The following is a 27,891-nucleotide window of genomic DNA, read 5'->3' as shown; positions in this document are numbered from 1 at the left end:
GTTCCTAGTATGAAATTTGCCCCTCACTTTATTGGACCATATTGCATCTTAAGGGTCAACAATCCTGTGGTCTATAAGCTGGAACTCCCTCCTCAGCTAAGAATCTCTAACAACTTCCATGTTTCTTTACTTTGACCACTGATTCTTAATCGATATCAACAAACTCCACCCAAGACTCCTCAAGTACAAACTCTCTGGGAGGTGGAATTTGAAGTTCAAAAGATTCTTGATTCTCGGCATCACTTAAATTGCCTCCAATATCTAATTTACTGGAAGGGGCATGGACCTGAAGTACAGACTTGGGTCAAAGCATCTGATGTTCATGCTCATCTATTGATTCGAGCATTTCACAGAAGATTTCCTGAGAAGCCTCATGGGTGTCCAGAGTCCACCCTAAAAGGAGGGGGTGATGTCAGATTTCGAATAATCCCAATGGGATTATTGGGGTGGCTGAATAGGAAGATTGTGGGCACTGAATGAGATGTTTGTCCACATAACCTCAGTTGCATAGACCGCATGTGTGTATTCCAATGAGCACACAATTCTGAGAATTAGAAGCTCCACCATTTTGTGAGTGACAGCAATCTCACTCTGTGTGAGTTCTGAATCTGCTGTTAACCACATGGTGACATATGCAAGAATCACGTCCATCAAGGCTTCAGCCTTAATGATAATAACTTCATTGCTTTTAGAAGTTTTACTGGCAGAAATTCACTTGGTTTTGTGAAATTTTAGATCATGTGTAAGAAGCCAAAATGGGACATGTGAAAAAGTAAGGTTTTTTGTATATGGAATATACAGTAAGGTCCATAAATATTGAGACATTAACAGAATTTTCAGATTTTGGCTCTAGTCACCACCACAATGGTTTTGAAATGAGACAAACAAGATGTGCTTTAACTGCAGACTTTCAGATTTAATTTAAGGTTAATTACATCCAAATCAGGTGAACGGTGTAGGAATTACAACACTTTCAATATGTGCCTCCCACTTTTTAAGGGGCCAAAAATAATGGGACTATCAACTCAAAAGCTATTTCATGGACAGGTGTGGGCTATTCCCTCATTAATTAATTATCAATTAAGCAGGTAAAGGGTCTGGAGTTGATTCTAGGTGTGACATTTGCATTTGGAATCAGTTGTTGTCAACTCTCAATATGAGATCCAAAGAGCTGTCACTATCAGTGAAGCAAGCCATCATTAGGCTGAAAAAACAAAACAAACCCATCAGAGAGATAGCAAAAACATTAGGTGTGGCCAAATCAACTGTTTGGAAAATTCTTAAAAAGAAAGAACGCACCGGAGAGCTCAGCAACACCAAAAGACCCGGAAGACCACGGAAAACAACTGTGGTGGATGACAGAATAATTATTTCCATGGTGAAGAAAAACCCCTTCACAACAGTTGGCCAAATCAAGAACACTCTCCAGGAGGTAGGTGTATATGTATCAAAGTCAACAATCAAGAGAAGACTTCACTAGGGTTCACCACAAGATTCAAACCATTGGTGAGCCACAAAAACAGGAAGACCAGATTAGAGTTTGCCAAACAACATCTAAAAAAGCCATTACAGTTCTGGACCAACATCCTATGGACAGATGAGACAAAGATCAACTTGTACCAGAGTGATAGGAAGAGAAAAGAAGGAAAGGAATTGCTCATGATCCAAAACATACCACCTCATCAGTGAAGCATGGTGGTGGTAGTGTCATGGCGTGGGCATCTATGGCTGCGAATGGAACTGGTTCCCTTGTATTTATTGATGATGTGACTGCTGACAAAAGCAGCAGAATGAATTCTGAAGTGTTTCGGGCAATATTATATGCTCATATTCAGTCAAATGCTTCAGAACTCATTGGACGGCGCTTCACAGTGCAGATGGACAATGACCCGAAGCATACTGCAAAATCAACCAAAGTTTTTTTTAAGGCTAAAAAGTGGAATGTTATACAATGGCCAAGTCAATCCCCTGACCTGAATCCGATTGAGCATGCATTTCACTTGACGAAGACAAAACTGAAGGGAAAATGTCCCAAGAACAAGCAGGAACTGAAGACATTTGCAGTAGAGGCCTGGCAGAGCATCACCAGGGATGAAACCCAGCGTCTGGTGATGTCTATGCGTTCAGACTTCAGGCTGTAATTGCCTGCAAAAGATTTGCAACAAAGTATTAAAAAGTGAAAGTTAGATTTAGGATTGTTTAGTTTTTCCCATTACTTTTGGCCCCTTAAAAAGTGGGAGGCACATATAGAAACCGTTGTAATTCCTACACCGTTCACCTGATTTGGATGTAATTACCCTCAAATTAAATCTAAAAGTCTGCAGTTAAATCACATCTTGTTTGTTTCATTTCAAATCCATTGTGGTGGTGAATAGAGGACACAATATGAAAATTCTGTCAATATTTATGGACCTGACTGTATATATATATATATATATATATATATATATATATATTTATTTAATGTATATGTGCGTGTTACATAGGTTTGTATATCTTTTCAGTTGTAATCTGAAGTGTGTGTGTGTATATATATATATATATATATATATATATATATAAACTAAAGAACTTTGCCGGCACTCCACAGTTTGAGACAGTCACTTGTTCAGGTGCCTTTCCAAGGTAGAGAAATACTGTACCTTAATTATGGAGGTGAAAACAGCGGTACTTACGGGACTTAGGCCCCAATTAAGACCCACTCACTAAGCTGCGTTCGCCCGCAGCCACACAGTTCCAAGTATGCAAATCCCGCAATTGCAAGCATGCCCACTATGTCTTAGTGTGCGTTCGCTGGCTGTATTAAAGACGCCCACCAGATAGTCATAAGACGCCCCCTTTCCCTTCGCAACATACACCATCTCCAGGAAGTGTATAAGACAGTCGGTAACATCGAGAACCAACAGAGGCATACGCAGCGCTTGTGGTTGACCCTACTCTACTGCAAGCACTGCAAGTGCAGAAGTGATTTAAATAGCCAGGTGACATGTACAAAGACACTGCTTTTTAAATATGCATGCCCTAGGAATGGCATTTTGACACTCAGGCACGCCTGCGATTGCACCAACACAACCCCATTACCATTGAACTTCCCCTGTCACCACCCACAAACGGAACATTCTGTCACTCAAACTAGCAGGCCGTCTTTGTATTCTGTGCGATCTCTTCCCGATCACAATGACTGGTTCACAAATTTGCACTGTGTTGTTTACACATGCGCAGATGGCGAAAATAGGCCAGCAGCATGAAAACGCAGCCTAGCGAACAGGTCTGAATTGGGCCCTTAGAACAAGAAAGAATTGGCTTCATTAAAGTGTTTGCTGACTGAAACGTTGTACTACACACTGGTGTGAAGCCCATTCTTTCTTGTTCAAAGTCACTTGAGTGCTGCTGGATTCTCCTCTATATATTATAAGGTTGTGCCCTTATATTAAGGCTGAATAAAAAAACAGAAATCTCAATAGCGATTTCTGGAGGGGGGCATGGTGTCTAAGGGGCTACACCTCAAAAGCTATAGGAAGTACCCAGCTAAAATTTAGCAAGGACGGGTAAAACTGTTGCTCGGTGCAACATGCCAAATTTCAAGCAAAAAAAATAAAAATTAGGATTTGTGGGCAATCTAAATTTCCAACTGTCAGTTTTTTCTGACACTTTTTCTAGGATCAATTTCTGCTGTTCTCTATGGGGGATTTTTGCGAAGGCATAACTCAGAGAGGGGGCAAATTTAGACTTAGGGTTGGTTTTATTAGGTAATTAAGAAAGTTATAGATTTTAAACTTTTGAAGACGCCAGAAGTCCTAGTGGGTGGTGGCCATGCAAAAGAGCTGACAAAGGCTGCCACCCACTAGGTGTAGATGCCGAAGCCCTGGCAGGTTGCTGCCCGAATGGCATAGACTCCGAAGCCCTGCCAGGAGAAGACGATGGAAGTCCCAGTGAGCAGCGGCCATACAAAAGAGCTGACACAGGCTGCCAACCACTAGGTGAAGACGCAGAAGGCCTGGCAGGTTGGCACCCACCAGGCAAAGATGCCAAAGCCCTGGCGGGTTGGCGCCCTCCAGGCGAAGACAATGAATCCCTGGCAGGTTGGCGCCCACCAGGCAAAGATGCCAGAAGTCCTAGTGGGCAGTGGCCATGCAAAAGAGCTCACACAGGATGCTGCCCAGTAGTTGAAGATGTCGAAGCCCTGGCAAGTTGCCATCCGAACGGCGAAGATGCTGAAGCCCTGCCAGGAGAAAATGACAGAAGTCCCAGTGGGCAACGGCCATGCAAAAGAGCTGACACAGGCTGCTAACCACTAGGTGAAGAATCAGAAGCCCTGGCAGGTGCAAAGTTGCCAAAGCCTTGGAGGGTTGGTGCCCAACAGATGAATACATTGAAGCCCTGGCAGGTTGGCGCCCACCAGGCTAAGATGCCTGAAGTCCCAGTAGGCAGCAGCTATGCATGTATGTTTTATTAAAATTATATTTTCACGGTGTATGTTTTTTTATTTACGTATTTCTTTAGTTGTGGAACTACAAGTGCCAGCGGGCCCATAATGCCCCGCATGCTGGTATTTGTGGTTCTCCAAATACCAGCATGCAGGGGAGGCTTGCTGGTACTTGTGGTTCTACAAATAAAGATAATATGGAAAATTTAATTTTACACTTTACACTATCAACCCGGCACCCACCACCCTAGGGTACCGGGGATAGCCCCGGGCTATCAGTCTAGGCCTGGGGTGCCCTGGAGAGGGGGACCCCTTTATTGGTGGGTCCTCAACTCCCCAGGGATCCCCGGCCTGGACTGACTAGCGGTCAGGGATAATGCTTTGGCCAGGGAAACCGGTGAAAGGTTTTCCCTGGCTGTGGCATTATCCCCCCGCTAGACAGAGTTCGGTGCTGGTTCTGGAATTTTCAGGGGACCCCAACTCATTTTGTCCCCTTATTTTCCAGAACCAGGACCAGCTCAACAAAGCCCTGTGCTGGTTCTTAATATACAGGGGCCTACTATGCATTTTGGCCCCTGTATTTTTAGAACCAGAACAGGCTTTATAAAGCCTGGGGCTGGTTATGCTTTTGGAGAGGGGGTGCACGTCATTTTTTTTTATTTAAAAACATTTTACATAAGTACACACAGAAACATGTACATATCTCATGGATATGTGCATGTTTCTGTGTTAATTTGACCTGCTCAGGATGTACTCGCTAGCCTGAAGCAGGTCTATTATTTGGGGACTTTTGGTAATCTTTTTTTTGCGAGTCTGAAACAGACTCTATTACATTGGGCGAGTTGATTGTTTTCAATGTGAAAACATCTGGATGCGAGTTTGAGAATGGAGAGTTTTAGTAACTCTGAAAAATGCGAGTTTTAGTGAACAGACGCCTATTACATTGGAGAGTTGTGAAAAATTGCGAGTTTAGCACCAAACTCGTAATTTACCAAAACAGACTACCTATTACATTTGGCCCATAGTCTCCAATTAATTTTCTGTATATACCCTCATCTCAGTATTATACCCAGGGGTGCCTAGAGGGGGGGAGGGTAGAAATTACCTGGGCCCGGGCTTCCTGTAGCGGCCCAGCGTGGGCCCGGGTCCGGCACTGCTCCCCCCCTTACATCACACAGTAGCCCAGCACACGCTGCTGTTGGCTGGGCTTCCCTGGAGACTGCTAAGATCAGCCAAAGCAGTCTCCTATGCCTGTGGGGGGAGGGATCAAGCTGCAAAACTTTTTTTTACTTAAGGGGGCATGGCCATGCCTCCCAAAATTAGGCCACACTACCTTTTTTACTGGGGTCCGGCGTGGCTCTTAACGGGCATGATTATACCCAATACAATATGCAACACTCCATGAACAGTGACCAATCGGTACATCAGCAAACACGGTGGTCATAGGGATAAACACAGAAATAGAAAACTCTGTAGGTTCTGACGGATATTGTGTCAATATAGTATATAGCCAATTTTAGTGAGTCAACACATAAATAGTGATATCACCCTAAGAATAATAATGTATATACATGTGTATGTCCGTTCAGAATGGGACATCAAATAGCCACCTGTATCACTTACTACAGGTACCCAAAGAAGAATAAAGACGAAAGTAAAATAAGATCAGATAATAGATTACTCCCTTATCACACTGTCAGGGTAGCAGCTGCTGCATATCAATTTAACCAGTAGTGAATGATATGTGAGCGTACTATCCGCTCACCCAGGGGTGAGATTAAGTATATTGAGTGTCTACTGTTAGATCCGGTTCAAGAAAGGGACCTGGTAATGATAGTGCAGGATCCTATTTTGACTGAACTGTAATTAAAGTGCCCATACAAACAATTAACTGGAGGATACAAATATAAGAAAAAAGGTAGTATAAAATCAGAGCCTGTGCTGCTGCCACTCACATACACACAGGGGTCTTGGTGAGTAGTGAGAAGCCGAGCCCTGTATACAGTAATAGAAAGTGCCATGTGAAGACGGCGTTGCCCCCATATCAAAGCCCCGGGCTTGATGCATATGAGAAAATACAGTCAGACTCCCAAAACCAGCATATTCAGGGGTTTAACTGCATTTCTGAGTTTAGTGCATCCTGCCCTGTGTGTGACTATATATGCATGTATGTGTCTGACTATGTATGCATACACCCTCAGCCATCCCAATTTTAGTGGGACAGTCCTGCTTTTCAGGGAATGTTCCACCTGTGAGCTGAAGTGTCCCATGGGACAAGGAGTGAACAATCTCACCTCCTGTGCATTAAAGGCAGGGTCAGCAGTGTACATGCACCCTGTGTAACAATAAATCAAGGGGCGATGTGACTGCACACCCTTTTCATGTACTGTAGGTGCCAAAGGCTTGAGTGCAAGAACCCAGCCCCCACATCCCAAATATTGCAGTTTATAGGCCCCCAGTCTTATGTGCCCTGGTCCCACCAAAGTCTTAATCCTCCTCTGCCTTATAGAACATGACCGGCTCTTTCATTTCCATATAACCCCTACAGCAATGGTCACACTGCTGGCTCACCTTTATCTACCAAAATTATGGGACATTCTTTGGGACGAACACAGTCTCCTTTGCTGTTACGGACATATCCATCCTTACACTGACATTTTCCAGGGAGATGACATTCCTCAGTGCAGGATATGGGTTTGTTCCAGTTGTCACAGGTAGGTGGGCAATTGGAAGGGCATTCCTTATACTCCTCATTAGCACCAGGACAAGATTCTTGAAATATAAAAAATATATATTATATATTTACATACAAATAGACCAGAGCAAGGTTAAGGCTTTGGGGGCTAATGCACTATAGAGCAACATTTGGGATACAGGTAGATCATGTACTAATCTGCAAACCTTTGGAGCGTGCATTAAAAGAGGGTGTGATCACCAGAGCTATAACTACACATTTTGGTGCCCTATGCAAGAAAGAGAATCTGTGCCCACCCCCAATAGTCAGGGTATGCTGGAACTGCAGATGGGCACTGGTGATAGCAGTTGGCACAAAGCATCCGCAATCACCCTGGGTAACCTGCTCCCTCTGCCCATATAAGCTGTATTACACCCAGGGCTACATACTGTACATTTGCTTACTTAGGGGTGCTGCGGGGTGTGCCCTGGCTGGTGGGCCATAAAAAGGGTAGTGCAACCTCTGCCATGGCATAGGGCACCGTAGGGCAAGGGGCGCTGTTTGGTCCTGTCAATTTTCCTGTTTATCATTCTCACTTGAAGCTTCCTCTTTTTTTATCCCCATCATCTCCTGGCATCCCCTATTTCTTCCCTGGCCCTTCTCCATGAGGCCATGGCCCATTTTTGGATGCACTGTCTTAAGTCCCTATTTGAAAAATGAAGGAAGGGGGACACCAATGCTCTTTTTGGCACAGGACACCAAAAAGTCTAATTACGGCTCTGCCTGGCTGGTGGGCAGAGGAGCTGGCAGATGGGGTATACACTGGGTAGCAGATAGTGGAGGTGACATGGCATAGTAGGTTTGTAGCCCTTGCGGGTTGGGTCCCACCAGGTGAAGACGCTGGAAATCCCAGTGCACAGCTGCCATGCAAATAACCTGACACAACTAGGTGAAGATGCCGAAGCCTGGTGGGTTGGGGCCCACCGGGCAAAGACAACAAAGTCCTGGAGTGGCGGAAAAAGAGTTTAAAGGCCACCGCCCCACAGGTAAAGGTGCAGACAAAATATATTATTTTTAAAAAATTGTTGTAGTTTGTTCAGTGTAATATTTATTTTACAGGTGTACTATAGGCACCAGTGACCCTAAATGCCCCGCTTGCTGGTACCTTTAGTTTACCCTCAAAAGGCAATATTCTTTAAAATGCACCACATTACACAATCAACCCGGCACACACTGCCCAGGTGTGCCAGGGACAGTCCTGGGCTATTAGCCCAGGCCTGTGGTGCTCTGCAGAGGGTGTACCCTTAATTGGGGTCTCCCTAACTCCCTATTTATCCACATCCGGGGCTAACTAGCAGCCAGGGTTTATGCTTCGGCTGGGGGGCCAGGTGAAAGGGCTCCCCTGGCTTTGAAAGGGCTCCCCCACTAGGCCACCACTTGAGAAGGTCTTGTGCTGGTTCTGGACAATACAGGGGGACCCTATGCATTTTCCCCTGTATTTCAAGAACCAGGACCAGCTCAGAGCCCAGTGCTGGTTGTACATAATATGGGGGACCCCTACATCATTTGTCCCCTGTATTTTGGCAACTAGGACTGGTTCTGATTACCCCACGGCTGGTTCTGTTAAATATAGAGGACACCTATGTTATTTTTCCCATGTATTTTCACAACCTGGACCGGCAGTGCCCAGGGCTGTTTGTGCTTTAGGTGACGGGGGCCACTTTACACAATCAACTTGGCACCCCCCATGGGTGCAGCAGATAGCCCCATGCTATCATCCCAGGACTAAGGTGCCCTGGTTAGGGGGGACCCCTTTATTGTCGGGGTCCCCAGCTCCCCAGGGATCCCCAGCCTGTGCTGACTAGTGGTCAGGGTTGATACTGTGTCATTATCCCCCCACTAGAAAGAGCTTAGTGCTGGTTATGGATAATGCAGGGGACCCCTATGCTTTTTCTCCCCTGTATTTCCAACACTAGGACTGGCTCTGCCGAGACCAGTGCTGGCTACGCTAAATGCAGGGGACACCTACGCATATTGTCCCCTGTATTTTTACAACCAAGACTGGCAGTGAAAAGCCCAGGGCTGGTTGTGCTTTGGGTGGCGGGGCCATGTCCTTTTTTAATTTTACAAATATAAATTTTTAACATAGATGCAAAGATAGATGTCACTGATACATCCATGCATCTGTGTTTTATTGATTTTATTTTCTTAGATGCATGCCCAGCAACAGTGAGCCCCTTTGTCACCCACTGATGCCCATGTGCACTACCCCACATGCCTGCTGCTGCCCCACACTCCTGCAGCCCACCCCTGCAGCTGTCTCTCCCTGTGCACCCCCAAACCACCTCCTGTGTGCTGGTCTTCCTCCACCTGCACTTACGTTCCATTTTGTTGCTCTTCTCCTCTGCAGGTTGCCCGGTTTGCTCCTCCAAAGCCTAATAGTTAATACATTTTTAAAAAGCATTGAAATTCCATAGACAAAAAAACCTTGGAGTTTCACAAATACTACTGAATTTCTGCCATTCAAACTTAAAAAAGTAATGAAATTCTGATAATTAAGGCTGATGCCTTAATGGACATGTTCCTTGCGCAATACAGATATGGTATGCAATCCAACCCTGTGGTTAACTGCAGATTCAGCACTCTCACAGAGTGAGATTGCTGATACTCACAAAATGGTGGAGCTACTAATTCACCAAGTTGTGTGCTCACTGGAATACACACATGCAGTCTATGCAAGTGAGTAAATATCATATCTTAGTAGCCTTAATGGGACATGTGAAACCATAAAGTTTTTGTCTATGGATATTAATATATATATATATATATATATACACGCATGTCTATAGGTGTGTGACTTTATATGTATGACTATGGGGGAGATGCATGAAGCCCTGGAGAGAATTAATGTGAAGTAACTTCTCCACTTTATCATTCTCCAAGGCTTGATACATCTCTCTCTATGGGCTCTAATTACTACAATCCGAATGCAGATTGTAGTGTGATATTAATGACTGAATTCACATTGCAAATTCAGGAAATATCACAGGGATTTACTTCAAATCCCTTGCAGGGACAGAGCTTGCGATAAAGCTCTGTCCATGTGAATCCCCTTCGGAGCCTTATCACTGTATTTTCGCCCCCCACCCCCGGTGCTAAGCCCCACCCCCCATGAACGTGGACTCCCGTGACGCCCCTCTCCCTTAATTACACTTACCTGCATGATCTGGGCCTCCGGTGATGTTCTCCATGCCTCCAGTCAGGTGATCTCCCATACTGCACTGGGACCCGATCACCTGATGCCCGGGCAGCATAGCACTATGGGAGACCAGCTGACTGGAGGGGAGTCATCTCCGGAGGCCCGATCACCAGTCCCTGGAGTATGGTAAGTACATTTTTTTCTTTCTATATATATTTTTTTCTTTTTTTTACAGTAATCAGCTTGCGGTCTGTAACTGGGGGAGACCCAGGATAACGCCACCTCTAGGTGGCGTAATTATCACAGGGCTTTCCCCGGTATTTTTTCACATTTTATTTTTAGTAACTCTGGTCAGATCACATTTCCCATTACAGTTATGGGAAATGCGAACTGTTTTACTAAAAATAAGTGATACCTAGGGGTTGGAGTAGAATTGTACGAATTCTACTCCAAATGCCCTGTAATAACTATAGGTGATACTAAAATAATGATTTAGTCAAAATAATGTTAATAAATAGAGCCCTATGGGTGAAATGCAATACTTATCGCATTCAGAATACGATGCATCCTGCCACCCTTCGCATGCAGGCCATTGTTAATTGCCCTGGTATGCATGTAGAAAATCACAAAGGACAGCTCTCTCAGCAAGAGCTGTCCTTTGTGAATGTGGGACTTCTGGCTCTATGGCCCAGAAGCCCCTCTGGCATCCTTCTGAGCAGGAAGCATGTGCCGTGGTGGATACTGAAAGGGATCAGATTGGATTCCTCCCAGTGGGGCTTTGCAAATAGAAACATAGGCTTCTAATGGACAACGCCATGTGAAGACGGCATTGCCCACCAATTCAATGCCCCGGGCTTGAGGCATATGAGAAATAAGGTCAGACTCCCAAAACCAGCATTTACAGTGGTTTAACTGCACTCCTGAGGTTAGTGCAGCCTGCCCTATGTGTATATGTATATATTAGAGATGAGCGGGTTCGGATCTCTGAGATCTGAACCCACCCAATTTTGAAATCTGGGGCGAGAACTGAAAATGCGTTTAGTTCCCCCGCCGGCCCCAGATCTTAAACCGAGACAAAACCTTAGAGTTGAAAATCTCACGGCTTACGAGCTTTCATCTCTATGATCTATGTTGTATATAAGGGACCACGCGGCAGACGCCATTTCACTCCAGCTGTGGAGACTGAACAGGGAAGGTGGGTAGTGTAGGGCTGGGAGAGATGCTGGTGCTGTCTGCTGTGTCCTGGGCTCTGATCCATCTGATGCTGTCACTGCTGTGTCCATCTGGGCTGTTGCTGATCCATCTGCGCTGGTGCTGTGCTGTCTGCTGCGTCCATCTGGGGTGTCGCTGATAAATCTGGGCTGGTGCTGTGCTGTCTGCTGCGTCCATCTGGGCTAGTGCTGATCCATCTGGGCTGGTGCTGTGCTGTCTGCTGTGTCAATGTTGGCCCAAATTCTGGACCATCAAAAAAAATAAATATATATATATATATATATATATATTGACGATTTATTTTCTGTGTGTGCGCTCATGTTATTCTTAGCCGCACAAGATACAGCAATGCAACCTAGTGCTGCTCAACTCCAATCAGTACTCTGGGCCCAAAAACCATCAAATATATATATATATTGTCAATTTATTTTATTTTACTAATTTTATTATTTATTTATTTACGTGTGTGAATTTTGTAACCGCACCTTGGCTACACTTTTGGTGCTTGTGACACTGCTTCAAGACCACAGAAAATATGGAGGGCTGTCACTTGACAGGAGAGCAAGACCAAGAACCACATGTTGCAGCTGCCGCCAGAAGTGCAAGGCCGTCAACTTCGTCATCCAAGTTGCCTTCAGATAAAAAAAATGGCAATATGCAATTCACTACACAAAGTGGCAAGGACAGGATAAGGCCTTGGCCTTTATTTATGATGACTGCTGGTTCTCATTCTGATAGCCCTTCTGCTTGTAGTAGTAGTGGTGGTGGTACCATTTAAAAATTTAAAGATGTAAAGATGAATAAGACAGCTCCGGAAAAATCAACTGTGTGCCCTGAGAAATCGAAATCACAAATCCCTGAGAAGAGTGCAAGTGTGTCTGCGGTTGCCATGTGTGAGCCATATCTAAATACTAAAGTACAGGAGGATCCTCCAAGTTCCAACATTTGTGTGCTCTCTATAAATGTGGGGAAGGGCAGTCAACATCTTGCAGACGTAGTCAGTAAGGATGCTTCTGTGGAATTGCACATGGAGGAGAATATTTTGGTAGTTAAAGGCACTAAGGATGATGAGGATGTTGATGATGAAGATGTTGGTGATGAGGATGTTGATGATGAAGATGTTGGTGATGAGGATGTTGATGATGAAGATGTTGGTGATGAGGATGTTGATGCCGAGGATGTCCTTTGTGTAAGTAAGGCAACAGCTGTTGCCCATGGATTTAAAAAGCCAAAGCCCATTGTTGTCATGCAGGGGCAATAGACAAAAAAATCCACTTCTCACATGTGGAATTATTTCAGTCCCAATCCGTACAACAGTTGTCAAGCCATATGTAACCATTGCCAAAGCAAGAGTGAGTAGAGGGAGGAACCTAAATCACCTAGCAACCTCCTCCTCATTATGTCACTTGGAGCACATTCATCAAATATCAAAGTGTATGTCGCCAAGTTCCAAAACTCAAAACTTAACAAGTCTAGTGTCACCTACTGTACCTAATCCCTCTTTGTGGGATCCAAGCACCTTCGATCTACAACATCAACACCTTTATCATCAACATTCTCATTCTTCATCGGGAGTACTGAAGTCCTGCTGCATCCAATGTTGTTATTCAAAGCATGATTGACTCCTCTCCTATCCATGATTCCTCAGAAGAATCCTTGATGACTATGCCTGTTGCTGCTGCTGTTGCTGTGTGTGGATCTTCATCCCAGAAGGTGACCAAGTTGAAGACTACTCATAGTGTATCCTCCAAAAAACAATTAACTGTCAAACATTTGCAAGGGCAAACAAGTATGACAGCAATCACCCATTTGCACAGCAGATTACTGATGCCATAACAGCTATGCTGGTATTACATGTGCGTCCACTATCCGCCATTACTGCAGTGGGTTTTCAACAGTTAATTGAGGTCCTGTGTCCTCGCTACCAGATCCCTTCTAGATTCCACTTTGCTAGAACAGCAATTCTAAGTCTGTACAAGGACATTAATAAAAACCTTATTAATGTCCTCAGAAATGTCGTTGTACCCACTGTCCACTTGACCACTGATATGTGGACAAGTGGAACAGGGCAACTAAGGATTACATGACTGTGACAGCCCACTGGGTATGTGTATTGCCTACAACAGCAGCAGCAACATCTACCAAAAGACAGCTGATACAGAGGCAGGCTACTCTTTGTATAACTGGTTTCACTAAGAGGCATACCGCTGAGAACCTCTTAGAAAAACTCAGGGAAATCATTGCTAAATGGCTTACCCCACTTGGACTGTCCTCAGGATTTGTGATTTGGCACAATGCCACCAATATTGTGAGAGCATTACATGTGGTCAAATTCAAACACGTCCCACGTTTTGCTCACACAATTAATTTGGTGGTGCAAATTTTTTTTTCAAAATGACAGGGGCATGCAGGAGTTGCTCTCCATGGCCCGCAAAACATCCGGACATTTTAGACATTCGGCAAATGCTTATCAAAGTTTGCATGACCAGCAGGTACTGTTAAATTTGAACTGCCATCACCTGAAGCAAGAGGTAGTAACTCAGTGGAATTCTACCCTCTATATGCTTCAGCGGATGGAGGAACAGGGCTATACAATGGCCGTGGAGGGGGAATGCACCTTACTCAAGCACAGTGGAGAATAATTTCCGTGTTGTGCAAGGTTCTCAAACCCTTTGAACTTGCCACATGTGAAATTAGGCCCTGATTCAGAGCCGGACGCTCTGACCAGAGCGCTCGCTCTGAATCAGGGCCCTCCTCCATTAAAATGGAGCGTCCTCCTGGATGCTCGTATAGCTGTGGGTCACCACCCACAGCATATACGAGCGTCCAAAAAGATGGTCGCGATGGTCTTGACCATCGCGACCATCGGACTTGCGACGGAAACCCTGCGGTAGGGTTTCCCAGCCACAAGCCCTGGAGTGATTTGGGCTCTATCAGAGCCAAAATCACTCCCATTGACATCACTAGTGATGTCAGTGGGACTGGCTTCAGACTAGGGATGTGCAGGCTCGGTTCTACTCGGTTCCTTTCGGTTTTTTTTACCGAATCTTATTGGCTATCCAAAACTCGTGACAGCTGAAACCCAATAAGATTCGGTAAAAAAAACTGAACGGAACCGAGTAGAACCGAGCCTGCACATCCCTACTTCAGATGGTATGAGTTCCCATGGGAACGCCTCCGTCTGCCAGGCACGCCCCCAGCACACCCACCAAAGGGGGCATGCTGTCAGTTACCATCGACAGCACGCCCCCTTTGGTGCAAGACCCAGAGCAACAGCTTGGCTGTCGCAGTCCGGGTCTCACGCCGGCGCACGACGGAGCAACCTCCGTCGTGCGCATGCGCAGTGGGGAACATCGACCCACTTGCGAGCGTACTGCCGCTTGCGAGTGGGTCTGAATGACCCCCTTAGTTCAGACACTGCCAGCTTGAGTCTGTCAAGACTGTGACTATTTCAGTACATAAAGATAGATTACTTTTTCCAAAGTTCCTTTGTGGTCATTGGAGGAGCTATCCTGCTTGCTGTCGTTCTTCACATACAGGGGATAGAGAGTTAAAGTGATCATCTGTTTCCAAGGTGTTGTCAGGTTATGGGATTCCTAGATTGCTCATTATTTCAAACCTGATTCCATTTGGGTCACATGTTCTGAACTTCCAATGGATCACAGACCTCTAGTATAAAGCCTGTTACTAACTGTGTCTCACTGTCTGTGCAACATTACTTTCAGGTCTTTCTTGGACTCCTGCCAGATCCCTGCTGTGCCTGTTAGTTTCTGTGGACTTTTCTATATCTCTGCTCATGTTCCAGCTAAACTTCTGATGCCAGTTACCAGCTGCACTACAGAGCTCAGCATAGCCATTGCCTAAGTATTGCTTTCTGCTCCACTGCTGTGGTTTCACCTTTTGCTGCACTATTTACTTTGCCTGTTGTCTCTTACTCCTGTGGACATTGAACCCATCTTCATTACAGTTGTCAACTGCACCATTACAGTTATCATCACTGCATTGTGGGGCTCAACCCCGTTCCAGATTCTAGTCACACTGCAGGGCTCAACCCTGTTCTGGAACCACACCGCTTCACAGGGCTCAACCCTGCTTCAACCTTGATTGCATTGCGGAGCTCAACCCCACTCTGGATTCTAGTTACACCGCAGGGCTCAACCCTGTTCCGGAACCTCACTGCATCACAGGGCTCAATCCTGCTTCAACCTCATTGCATCACAGGGCTCAACCCTGCTCTGACCTCACCACATCACAGGGATCAACCCTGCTCCGACCTCACTTCATCACAGGTCTCAACCCTGCTCCAACCTCATCGCATCACAGGGCTCAACCCTGCTCCGGCCTCATCGCATCACAGGGCTCAACCCTGCTCCGACCGCACCGCATCACAGGGCTCAACCCTGCTTCAACCTCACAGCATCACAGGGCTCAACCCTGCTCTGTCTTTCACCGAATCACAGGGCTCACTCTGCTCTGGATTTCCATCACTACAGGGTTCCACCCTGGTGAAGCTCCTCTATACCTTCCTGAGGTGTTAGCATCATACTGGACTTGGGGTTCCCTACAATATTAGCTCTTCTGTGTTAAAGACTATATATGGGGGGTTTTCTCCAATACTCGTTATTGCTTAAGTGAACCTCTGTGTTGTTGAGACTTTATGTGAGACATTGCTATTATATTTATCCTGTGAATAAATTCTATTTACTTTTATTCCGTGCTACCAAGATTTCATGAAAAGGTCATTCCTAAAGCCACCCCAATTTATTGTGCCTAGTAGGCCTGCCTCCTCCCAGGAGTCTCAAGTGTCGGCAGCCGTGACAGAGTCAGGTTACTCCCCTCATCAGATTTTTGTTAAACAACTGGAGAAACTGAAGGAGGAACTGAAATGGAGCGATTGCAAAATGTATATCGGACTAGTGGATCAAGTCCTTGATTCACTTCACCAGGATCCAAGAGTCGTCAATCTATTGAAATCTGAAAAATATATTTTGGCAACCATTCTGGATCCTAGGTTTAAGTCCTACTTTGTGAGTTTTGTTCCAACAGACCAAAATCTAAAACTATGCACAAAGAGTTGTTAAAAAAATTGTAAGTTGCAGCTGCACGTGAAACACCATCATCCCCTCCTTCAATTTCTGCAGCTGCAAGGAAAATACTCAATTTTTCTTACAGAATGCCTGCTGGTCATGCAGATTGTTATCCAAAAAATGACATTTGGTCAGGCCTGAGAGAACTGCCTACTAGTGACATGTCTTCTACCGTGACTATGTGTGATACGGTCTTTATTCACAGAATGGTGGAGGACTATTTCAGAGATAACATCCTAATAGGCATGTCAGACAGTCCCTTTCAGTACTGGCAGGAAAAAGAGGCAATTTGGAGTCCCATACACAAACTGGCTTTGCATTACTTAAGCTGCCCACCTTCCAGCGTGTACTCCATAAGAGTTTTCAGTGCAGCTGACAACCTTGTCAGTGACCGAGGTAGGCGGTTACTTCCTCAAAATGTAGAAAAGATGATGTTCATTAAAATGAATGACAAATTCCACGAGGAAGACCTCTACCAACAATTACATCAACAAATTACATAGGCGCTTATGGTGGATTACAGCGGGGATGAATTAATATTGTGTGAAGAAGAGGATGTACACACTGATTTGGATGACGAGGAAGAGGATGAAGACAACTTGTAATGTAAACCAGTTTGTGTATGGGATCATTTTAATTTCCATGTCCAATGCACATTGGCAGCTTGTTTTATGGAGGTGCAAACAAACCAATCATTTCAGCCACAATTGGCAGCCCTTGTCACTGAAATGATTGGTTTATTGAACTGTGAATGTCCTGTTTCGTACAACATAAGGGTGGGTGGGAGGGCCCAAGAAGTATTCCATCTTGCACCTTTTCCTTTCCATTATGTGCTGGTTGGGGCATTGCTGCCTGACATTTTAAATTAATGTTATGGTTGGTTTAGGAACCAATGTTTTGTTTTTAAATTAATTTATTATTAATTTTACAGCCAGGGACTGCACCAATGAATTGTATTGTAAAGCATTTATTATTAATTTTACAGACAGGGGCTGCACCAATTAATTTATTTTTATTAATTTCTCAGTCAGGGGCTGCACAAAATTAATTGTTTTTTACTATTTTAATTAAATTATTATTAATTATTCTGCCCGGGGCTGCACCAATGAATTGTTTTTAAATTAATTTATTATCAATTTTACAGCAAGGGGCTGCACCAATGAATTTCTTTTTATCATTAATTATTCAGCCCAGGGCTGCACCAATGAATTGTTTTTTTATTTATTTTTTGATCAATTTTACAGCCAGGGGCTGCACCAACTAGTATCAACTATCAATTCTTCAATCCTCAAGGGTATCCCAACCATTATCTTTGCACAGTCCTCAACTCTAGTAATAATTATATCAATCAGCTTTGAGCCAGCAAATTGGATGCAATCTTTGGCCCTTAAACTAGATAAAAAAATCAATATTGTGAGCTGTGAGGTGGTCAAAATTGACTGGAAATGAGTGGAAATAAATGTTATTGAGGTTATTAATACTGTAGGAACAAATGAGGCCAATTTTATGTGAGTTTAGCTGTTTTTATGATTTTTTAAGAAAAAATCCAGATCCAAAACCAAAACACGAAAACAAAACACGGAGGTTAGGTTTTGGCAAAACCAATCCAGATCCAAAACCAGGTGAGATCCAGATCCAAAACCAAAACATGGGGGCTGGCAGATGGGGTATATGCAGGGTAGCAGATAGTGGAGGTGACAGAGCATAGACGGTTTGTAGATAATGATGGCTGGCAAGTCAGTGGTATCTAGCGGGGGGGGGGGGCAGATAGTAGAACTGATGGTTAGCGTAAATCTCCAATGTTTACGAGACTGCACATGTGCAGAATGGGTCCTGCGAGCTCGTAGACAGATCCCCTTAGCAGAACAGGGGGTGTTAACCAGAACCATTTAACTCAAGGGTGTGTCACCTTCATTTTGAAGGTGTGCAGAGCCCAGGGTCAGCGTTGGCAGACACTAACTTCCTAGACCCATCTGTCCATATCCATCAGACAAGCTGAGCAGGTCTTAGCATACACAGCAGCCTGGCCGGCTGCCAAAGTAGCGACCATCGGAACAGATGGTCGCGATGGTGATCCAAGGCTGCATCGATGGACACTGCGCTTGGATCACAAATGCAATTCATCCATTTCCATGACAGTCCCCATGTGCTCTCAGGATGGCAGAGACCTTCGGAGTGTATGAACACTCATGGTTGGACATTTCCTTTCGCACCCTCAACAGCCATGCCCTACAAGAGCCGTGCCAGGCAATGGAAAAAAGGGGGCGTTGCTTAATCATAGGAGCATGGCCATGCCTCATTCGGTTTAAAAAAAAGTTTTATTCGCTGATGAGGGGGGTGCAGTTAGCCCCCTCAGTTCGGCGCATAACCAGTGGGGGGCATGATAATCTTTATCGCTCCCCCCATAAGTATAGGAGACTGCTGTGGCTGCTTCTTACCAGGCACGAGCAATCTTCCAGTGCAGCCCAGCACACAGCAGCATGTGCTGGGCTGTTGTGATGTAAGAGGGGGGGAGCAGTGCTAGACCCGGTCCCGAGCTGGGCCATACCAGCAAGGCCAGGCTCGGTTAATTAGTACCCACTCCCCCCCTCTCGGGGCCCCTATCAACAGCTGCCACACCAATGGTTACACCCCCGCTCACCACCATATTTCTTACTTTCAGGACAATCACTGGGAAGTACACAGTCTCCTTCATTGTTACGGACATATCCAATCTTACACTGACATTCTCCAGGGAGACGACATACATCAGTGCAAAATATGGGTTTGTTCCAATTGTCACAGGTAGGTGGGCAATTGGAAGGGCATTCCATAAATTCCTCATTATCACCAGGACAAGATTCTAGAAAAAAAATATATATATTATATTTTACTTACATATAGACTAGAGCAAGATTAAGGCTTTGGGGGATAGTGCACTAAAGAGCAAAATTTGGGATACAAGGGGATCATGTACTAGTCCGCAAGCCTTTGGAGCGTACAATAAAAGGGGATGTGATCACCAGAGCCGTAACTACACATTTTGGTGCCCTGTGTGATAAAGAGAATCGGTGCCCACCCACAATAGTCAGGGCATGCTGGAACTGCAGGTGGGCACTGGTGATAGCAGTTGGCACACAGCATCCGCCATCACCATGGGTAACCTTCTCCCGCTACCCATATAAGGTTGTTTTACACCCTGGGTATATACTGTACAGCTGCTTACTCTGGGGTGCTGCGGGGTGAGCCCTGGCTGGTGGGCTTTGACTAGGGTTGTGTTACCTGTCCAATGGCACAGGGCACTGCAGGGCAGGGGGCGCTGTTTGGGCCTGTCAATTTTCCTGTTTATCATTCTCACTTGTAGCCTCCTCTTTTTTTCTCCCCAGCATCTCCTGGCCTCCCCTATCTCTTCCTTGGAGCTTCCCCATGAGGCCATGGCCCTTTTTTGGGTGCAATATGTTATGTCACTATAAGAAAAATAATGGGGGGGGGCGGTGCTAGTGCTCTTTTTGCCACAAGGCACCAAAAAGTCTAGGTACGGCTCTGTGGCTTGTTGGTGGGCAGAGGGGCTGGCAGAAAGGGTATACACAGGGTAGCAGATACTGGAGGTGACAGGGCATAGAAGGTTTGTAGATAATGGGGGCTGGCATGTCAGTGCTACCTGGCAAGGGGGGGGGGGCAGATAGTAGAACCGATGGTTAGCGTAAATCTCCAATGTTTGCGAGTCTGCACATGTGCAGAATTGGTCCTGCGAGCTTGCAGAATTAGTCCCCATAGCAGAACAGGGGGGGGGGGGTTGGCCAGAACCATTTAACACAGTGGTGTGTCACCCTCGTTTTGAAGGAGTGCAGATCCCAGGGTCAGCATTGGCAGACAATAACTTCCTAGACCCATCTGTCCATATCCATTGGACTAGCTGAGCAGGTCTCAGCATACACAGCAGCCTGGCCGGCTGCCAAATTAGTGACCATCGGAACAGATGTTGCGATAGTGATCCAAGGCAGCATCGACGGACACTGTGCTTGGATCACAAATGCAATTCATCCATTTCCATGCCAGTCCCGTGTGCGCTCGGAACTGCAGAGACCTTCGGAGTGGATGAACACTCACGGCTGGACATTTCCTTCCAAACCCTCAACAGCTGCCACAGCAATGGTTACACCCCCGCTCATTGCCATATTTCTTACTTTTAGGACATTCATTGGGAAGTACACAGGCTCCTTCATTGTTACGGACATATCCGTTCTTGCACTGACATTTTCCGGGGAAATGATATTCATCAGTGCAAGATATGGGTTTGTTCCAATTGTCACAGGTAGGTGGGCATTTGGATGGACATTCTTTATACTCCTCATTAGCACCAGGACAGGATCCTAAGAAAAAAGATAAAAAATAAAAGTGTAACTCACAAGCAGACTATGAACTGTTACTATTGTGAACAAATCAATTTACAAACTAATTATTTGAGTAATGGAAAAAATTGGGGCCGTGCGTCATGGAACTGAAGGCCAAACATGACCTAACTACACATGTGCCAGCCCCCATGTGTGCCATCAGAAAGGTAGAGACCTTTGAGCATATGAACACTCATGGCTGGACCTTCCCGTCAGACCCCACAGCCGCTGCATCGACTACCACAGACTCATCAGTGCTGCCTACCCTCTTGGATGAGGGGGCTGCTACTGCCTACACATAAGTAGAAATGGAACTGCACAAGACACCAGCTTCTAGGGACGGCATCTGCTACAACACCTATAACCCTGGCCAGGCTTCCCACTGGAATCACTCTGCGAATCGCAACCTGGAGTGGCAGCCCCTGGTTAAAAAGACTCCTCACCCTGGGGCTGACTGTCCTGTGTGTGACTGGCAGGTAGCACTGCCAGTCACAGTGTAGTCACGGAACGCAACTGGCTCATTGAGGTGGTGGATTTTACTTGAGAGGGGTGGGGGGAGCTGCAGCCCCTGCTCCTTGCTCACAGCAGTCTTACTTACTTATAGGACAGTCTATGGGAAGTACACAGGCCATCAAGCTGTTTCGGACATATCCATTCTTGCATTGACATTCTCCAGGGAGAAGGCAATCCATGGTGCAATCCATGGGATTGCCCAAAGTCTCACAGGTTCGTGTGCAATTGAAAGGGCAGATATTATACTCCTCATTTCCCCATGGACAAAGCCCTAAAAAACAAAAGAGAAGCTCACAAATTGCACAATGGACTGTTCCACTTAGATCATGACAATTGTAAAATGGCAGATTGCAAAGTAATTAGACATTGGAGCCGGCTCATGCACCATGGAACTGAAAGTCAAATATGCCCTCCCTGCACATGTGCTGGCCCTCTTGTGTGTGCTCAGAGGGTCAGAGACCCCCAAAGCACATGAACACTTAGGCCCGTATTCAATTAGGAGCGAAAAGTCAGAGGCTGGACTTCTCACCGTCATCTGAGGTTTTGTAGGCGAAAACTGTATTCAATTCCAAAGCGACGAAAACGGGACCCAGCAAAAATTAAATGAGCCTGACACCCCCCATAAGATGCTCTGACATGGAGGTTCACTATGGGTACCTCCAATAGCCCTTCAAAAGCTATTTGGCGTCTTTGAGACAGTGGTGAAGAATAGTATTTAAACCCTTTTTATTTTCTGGAAAATAAGTAGTCTCATCACATTTGGGGTACATGAAAATGGGTGCAAGCATATTTCAAAGTTGCTAAAGTCTTGCGTTAGAAAGCATCAAAAATGCACCTTCAGCAAACACTTGCAATCCAAAAAAACTCTCCCCCATACTTGCAGACCCCCCACCCAAGGCTATTTTGCTAGTTTTTGAATTTGTACCCCCACTTTAAACTTTTTCACCCACTTTTTCAAATTGCTTTTTTGGGGTGTCCTTTGTGTTTTCTTTAGCAGTTTTTGGTGCAGTTAGCATCAAGGGGGGTGTCCAAAGGGTTTAGGATAGTTACCGCAAATTTGCACCCCAAATCCCAAATTCTGCACTTTTTCCACCGGGTATTCAATGGTGCATCTTTTTCACTGGTTACAAGGTGTAAACTTTTTGCACCGGCAAAAAGTCGGACAAATTGAATAAAGGGATAAGTGGAATCAGCGAAAATGACATCATCTGCGAAAAAGTCTAGCTGAGAATGGTTTTTTGCTGCCTAATTGAATACAGGCCCAAGGGGTAAATTTACTAAAGTGAGAGTTTTTAGAAGTGAATTTTTTAGAAGAGAAGTTACCCATAGCAACCATTCAGATTCTACTTAACATTTAGCTAGCACCTTCTAGAAGATAAAAGCTAGAATCTGATTGGTTGCTCTTCTAAAAATCACTTCTAAAAATCTCACTTTAGTAAATTTACCCCATATTGTTTGCCCCAGAGCTTCAAGGTACCCTGTATTGGCCACCCCCCTGATGTCACATCATGCCGAAGGGCCGGGAACAGCAACACCAAGACAGACAGCACCACTGCCGGAGCATCCTCAGGATGCTCTGGGGGGCTGTACAGGCTGCATGTCTGGAGCATCCTGACAGTCTGCTAACCAGATACAAGGACTACGTGGGCAGGGTTTGTACCACTTACGGAGCCCTGCGCTACCGAGAGTGCACCAACAGTAATGACCCTGGTTGGCCCCCTCCTACCACCAGACCCCAAAGCATCTGCATGAGCTACAACTACAGTGGTGATTATTACACTCCTGGCTCACAGCAGTCATCACTTCAGAAAAGCACCTTTTGCTCCTGCTCCGAGTAGCCAAAACCTGGTCTCATCCTATATTTGTAGCGACAAACAGGGCCACCATAAAGGGGGGGTCAACTGGCAGGACTCCAGTCCCAGGCCCAGAGAGAGAGGGCCTGAGTGTCAGTGGCAAGGAATGCACAGGCAACAGGTACTGGCTGTAATTTAAATATTATGGAGCTGGCTGCTGGGCTGGGGTCGGCTCCATATTTCAAATGCCGCTGCTTTTTCTCAATGCCTGTACATTCTGCACTCCTGCCACACAGGTCCTCTTTCAGGAAATGCTGCCGGTGGTAGTTTTATAAAGAAAACAGGTATGCTGGCCCCGTGCCCACTCTAGCTCAGCCAGCCTCCCCTCCCTGCACTGTCCCCCCAGCCCCCCAGCCTGTCTACCCTTCCACGCCCTTAGTCCAACCTGCATCCCAAACTGCCCCCACAGCCCAAACATTGAGAATTTTTAAACTGGTTTAAGCCTTACCCCAGAGGTAGCTCCACCCACATCATTCCAGAGATAACTTCTGCCACATACCTCAGGGGAGCCCTAACTATTTTGTTAGTAATGGGCACAATATCCGATCGCAGCCATGGTGACAAAAGCATAAGTCAAGGCACACTATTCAGAGGTGGAAGCAAAAGCTCCCACAGCAGTGCCTATAGGGTGTCATCTATCTGCAATGTTATCTAAATACCACTGCAAAGCTCTTCTGTACAGCTATGCATCCAAATGTGCACCATCGAAATGTGCACCAGCAGTTTAGTTCGACCATGGCCTCCTATGCGAGCAGTCAAGCCTCTGTGTATGTAACCACTTTCACCGACATGCCCATGACACTCCCACGAAAATATCATAAGTAGTATGCGGAGGGGATTCACAGGGACAAAGCTTTCTAGCAAGCTCTGTCCCTGCAAGGGATTTGTAGTAAATCCCTGTGATATTGCCTGAATTCGCAATGCAAATTCACTCTGTAATATCACACTACAATCTGCATTACAAATGCGGACTGTAGTAAATAGAGCCTATATAAGTTAGCAACAATCTGCTGTTTCTTTGGGGCAATAATATTTTCCCAAAGTTACTTATTGTTCACCCATTATGTATGAGAGATATATACCGTGTCCACATGCACAGGATGCCAAATGTAATGTCTCATTTCATGTAGATTTAATAGTCCATCATATTCCACCTGTTAATCCTTGTTATGCAATCGCCACTAGTTTCCAATAGTAAGTGATCAATAAGATAGCAGTGACTTACTGCAAATAAAAGACCAAAAGAATCCTTCTGAATCAAATGTCCCGTATAATGTTAAAATACCAAATTCCAATAGCCTTGTCGGCGGCAGCCTCTCACTCGTAATCAGTCCCAGTACATACCTCCCCGTATTGTGAGACTGGGATAATAATAGCAGCCTGGAATGTACCTTAAGTGAGCTGCAGCATTTGGTAACAGGTTCCAGACTCCGTTTCTTGCACGGCAGCATTCACTCTCCATGCTCTGCCTCAGTCTTTGTTTCACGGCATGCGCTGCCCATCTAATGCAGTGTTAGAGGGAGCCGATGTAGCCGGCACTGGTGTGCTGGTGAGAGGGAAATCTTTGAGGGGCAATGGTCACTTAGCCTCACCGCTGTCTCAAGGCTGGAAATAGTTGCTGGATATCCAGACAAATTAGGATAGGCAGATAGTAAAACTGATGCGTTTCTTCCCATCGGAATTTCCTCAGAGGGGTGTGTTTAGAATGGTGTCCATTCACCCTTCATATACCAAATTCAATTTAGAACACCCAAGAAACACTAATAGATGGTGTAGTCAACCAGAATTGGCTGTGGGCATTACAAATCCCACGGTATCTCAGGGGAAGTTTAAAAACTTCTTTAAATGTGGACCAAGAGCAGCAAAATGTGGCAGCTAGCTAGTTCTTAATGAATAATCCGAGACCAAGGGCATTAAGATGCACCCCATCAGGCCACAATAAACCTACATAGACCCGCAACTAAAAATCCATGATGAACAACCAAGCCACCTAATGACACCACATGCCTGGCCACTGCCACATTCACCTTGTTTCTCTCCCTGTCCAAAGCAGAATGCTTACGAGCTCCTCACCAAGTCAAACGGGGAGCAATGTCAGATCAAACAATCTTCATATTCAGCCATCTCAACCTCACCTCAATCAACACCCTGGGGGGGATGAAAAAACACCTTCACACCCCCATTTGTTGAACACGACTTGTTCAACGATTGGCAGGTAAACAAAGTTTTTGAGTTGCACAAGGGGCACAACTACAACTTGTCACAGCGCACATAAGTCTTGTAAAGCCACCAAATTCCACCTCCCTATACTCTGAATGGAAGATGGAAAAGCTCCTGTAATATCTGTGCAACTATCTGCTTCGATTCGGAACAAATGGGTACCATAAACTGAAGCATCTATTCCTAATTTCACCAAACACCATTTAAAAACAGCAGCAAACTGAAATTTGCCAAGAGTAGTAAGATCAGCATGTAATAACCATTGTGGGCTGCCAGATGGGCGCACACCCATCGACTGGTCATCCTGTTGAGGCAGGGTCACCCATCTGCCCCATCCTGTTTGATCTGTCTTAGAAAAGCTAAGCTTGCAAAGCACAGCAGAGTTCCTAAAAACAATGTCAGACAACCAGAGGCCGGAGGATGCTGACAACTTACTGGCCGCCACCAACTCACCAACCCTGAAAGCGCCAAAAAAAACATTACCGAAAAGGCCAAATGGAAAAGGGCCATTGCCGAAAAGGCCAAATGGAAAAGGGCAGCCTCAACTGCATCACAAGCCACCTTTTCCATTACTGCCAGCAAAGCCTTCAGCAGCTGTCAAAATTAATGACTTGGTGGGATCTTGTAGACCCTTAAGTTTACAAAAGAACCCGATTCCCACTAGCACCGCCACCATGGAGGCCTTGGACTGGCCCTGCTGGTACTGTCCCCAAGCAAATGAGAACAGAAAATCCTTAGAAGACTTACCCTCCTGGGCCGGCTGAGTGCAATAAGTTCGCCAAACCTGCCAAGCTGACAAGTATGTTCTGAGGGTCTCTAGAGCCAGTGACTGTCGTGCAAGGTCTTGTAAGCTGGCCTGATACTCTGCCACACAAATGGGGCAAATCAACCCAACATCAGCAGCCGATGGAGCAAGAGTGCGAAAACGAGCAAAATTAAAATGGGACAATGCATCAGCAATCTCATTCGCAGCCCCAGGGACATGGCACGCTCTGACTCTGCTATTCACCTCCAAACAGTGCAAAAGTAAATGTCGGGAGAAGATTCTCTTTGGTTGTTAATAGCATAGACTATGCCCAGATTGTCACACCATAAATTAACATGCTAATTGCTCAAATGCAAAGACCAGAGCTCAACAGCAATTACAATCAGGAAAAGTTCCAAAAGTAACAAATTGCTGGTAAGGCCCTCATCACGCTAATCCAAATGCCACGGGGCAGTGCACCATTCCCCTTCAAAATAGACCCCAAAACCCGATGAGCCAGCTGCATCAGTGAAAAGCTATAGCATCTTATTAGCTATAGGAGGTGAAGGCCAAAAGCGTTCACTATTAAATTGAACCAAAAATCTGGCCCAAACTGGGAGATCATCATTTCTCCGAAGAAAGAAGAATTTGGTGATGAGGCTGGCTCACCCTGGCTGTGGCCCTCTCCAACTTCCTGCAGAAAACCCACCCCATTGGACTTATATGGCAGGCAAAATTAAAGTAACATAGCGAAGATTAAACTGCACGCAATCTAACACTATCGGACCACAAACAACTGGAAATTTGATCTAACAACTTCAATACCTTATCCTGAGGAAAATGACAACAACCGGCTTTCGTGTCTATCTCAATCACCATATAAAACAAACAGGAAGTAGGACCCTCAGTTTTATCTTGTGCTACCGGAAACCCTAAAACCCAGAAAAGAGCTTTTGTAGAAAAGAGGAGGTCCGAACAGACGTCAGTCCCTCCTGGACCTATGAAGAGAAAGTCATTCAAAAAACATGCAATGCCATCCGGGCCAGTGCCAGCATGAACAGACCAATGTAAAAAAGGAACTGAATTTCTCTAAATATGCACAGGAAACTGCACAGTCCATGGGCAAACATTTATCAACAAAATAACCAGAGCCCAAATGAAAACCCATGTATCACATGGCTTCTGGGAGCAAAGGTAGCAAATGCAAGGCCAACTCGATATCCAGCTTTGCCAGCAAGGCGTAACCAAAATTGCACATCAAATGTAGTGCCTTGTCAAAAGATTTATAAACAAGCTTACAGGCCGTCTCCAGGATGGCATCAATAACTGAATGAGGGTAGGACAAATGCTGTATCAAGCAAAACTTACCCGGCACCTTCTTGGGAACTATCCCTACCAAGGATATACATAGGTCCTGCAAAGGAGGACTAGGGAAAGGACCCTCCATTCTCCCCAGCAGTACCTCAGCTGCAAACTGGAATCTCCCTGGCAGAATGTAAGTTACGGGGCGCCCTAACTAGCAAAAGACCAACAACAGGCAGCCTAAAGCCGACCGAAAAAACCTGCAACAATAATGCAGAATCATCTTG

The 27,891-nt window shown here is 45.5% G+C and overlaps 1 protein-coding gene across 1 annotated transcript; it reads right to left on the bottom strand.

Annotated features, from left to right (window-relative positions):
* Window positions 1-304: 304 nt before the first annotated feature.
* LOC148513819 (rh5-interacting protein-like) lies at window positions 305-25,892 on the bottom strand. Its single transcript, XM_088481254.1, has 6 exons — window positions 25,880-25,892; window positions 21,570-21,755; window positions 20,765-20,950; window positions 19,255-19,440; window positions 6,998-7,198; window positions 305-393 (listed from the first exon to the last, which is right to left on the bottom strand). The coding sequence occupies exons 1-6, from the start codon at window positions 25,890-25,892 to the stop codon at window positions 305-307; spliced, it is 861 nt and encodes a 286-aa protein (XP_088337380.1).
* Window positions 25,893-27,891: the final 1,999 nt, after the last annotated feature.

Source organism: Taudactylus pleione, unplaced genomic scaffold (genome assembly GCF_031769625.1).
Source record: "Taudactylus pleione unplaced genomic scaffold, aTauple2 ptg000268l, whole genome shotgun sequence".
NCBI lineage: Eukaryota > Metazoa > Chordata > Amphibia > Anura > Myobatrachidae > Taudactylus > Taudactylus pleione.
The sequence above is the reverse complement of the archived record's forward strand: the minus strand, read 5'-3'. Positions and strand labels throughout refer to the sequence as shown.

Bases quoted from the DNA above. Each gene is read 5' to 3' on its own strand.
- LOC148513819 (XM_088481254.1), bottom strand. The intron at 19,441-20,764 runs GTAAGAAATATG...TTTTTTTTCTAG, and splicing joins TCCCAATGAATGTCCTAAAA to AATCTTGTCCTGGTGATAAT. The intron at 394-6,997 runs GTGAGCCAGCAG...CCCTCCTTTTAG, and splicing joins CATAATTTTGGTAGATAAAG to GGTGGACTCTGGACACCCAT.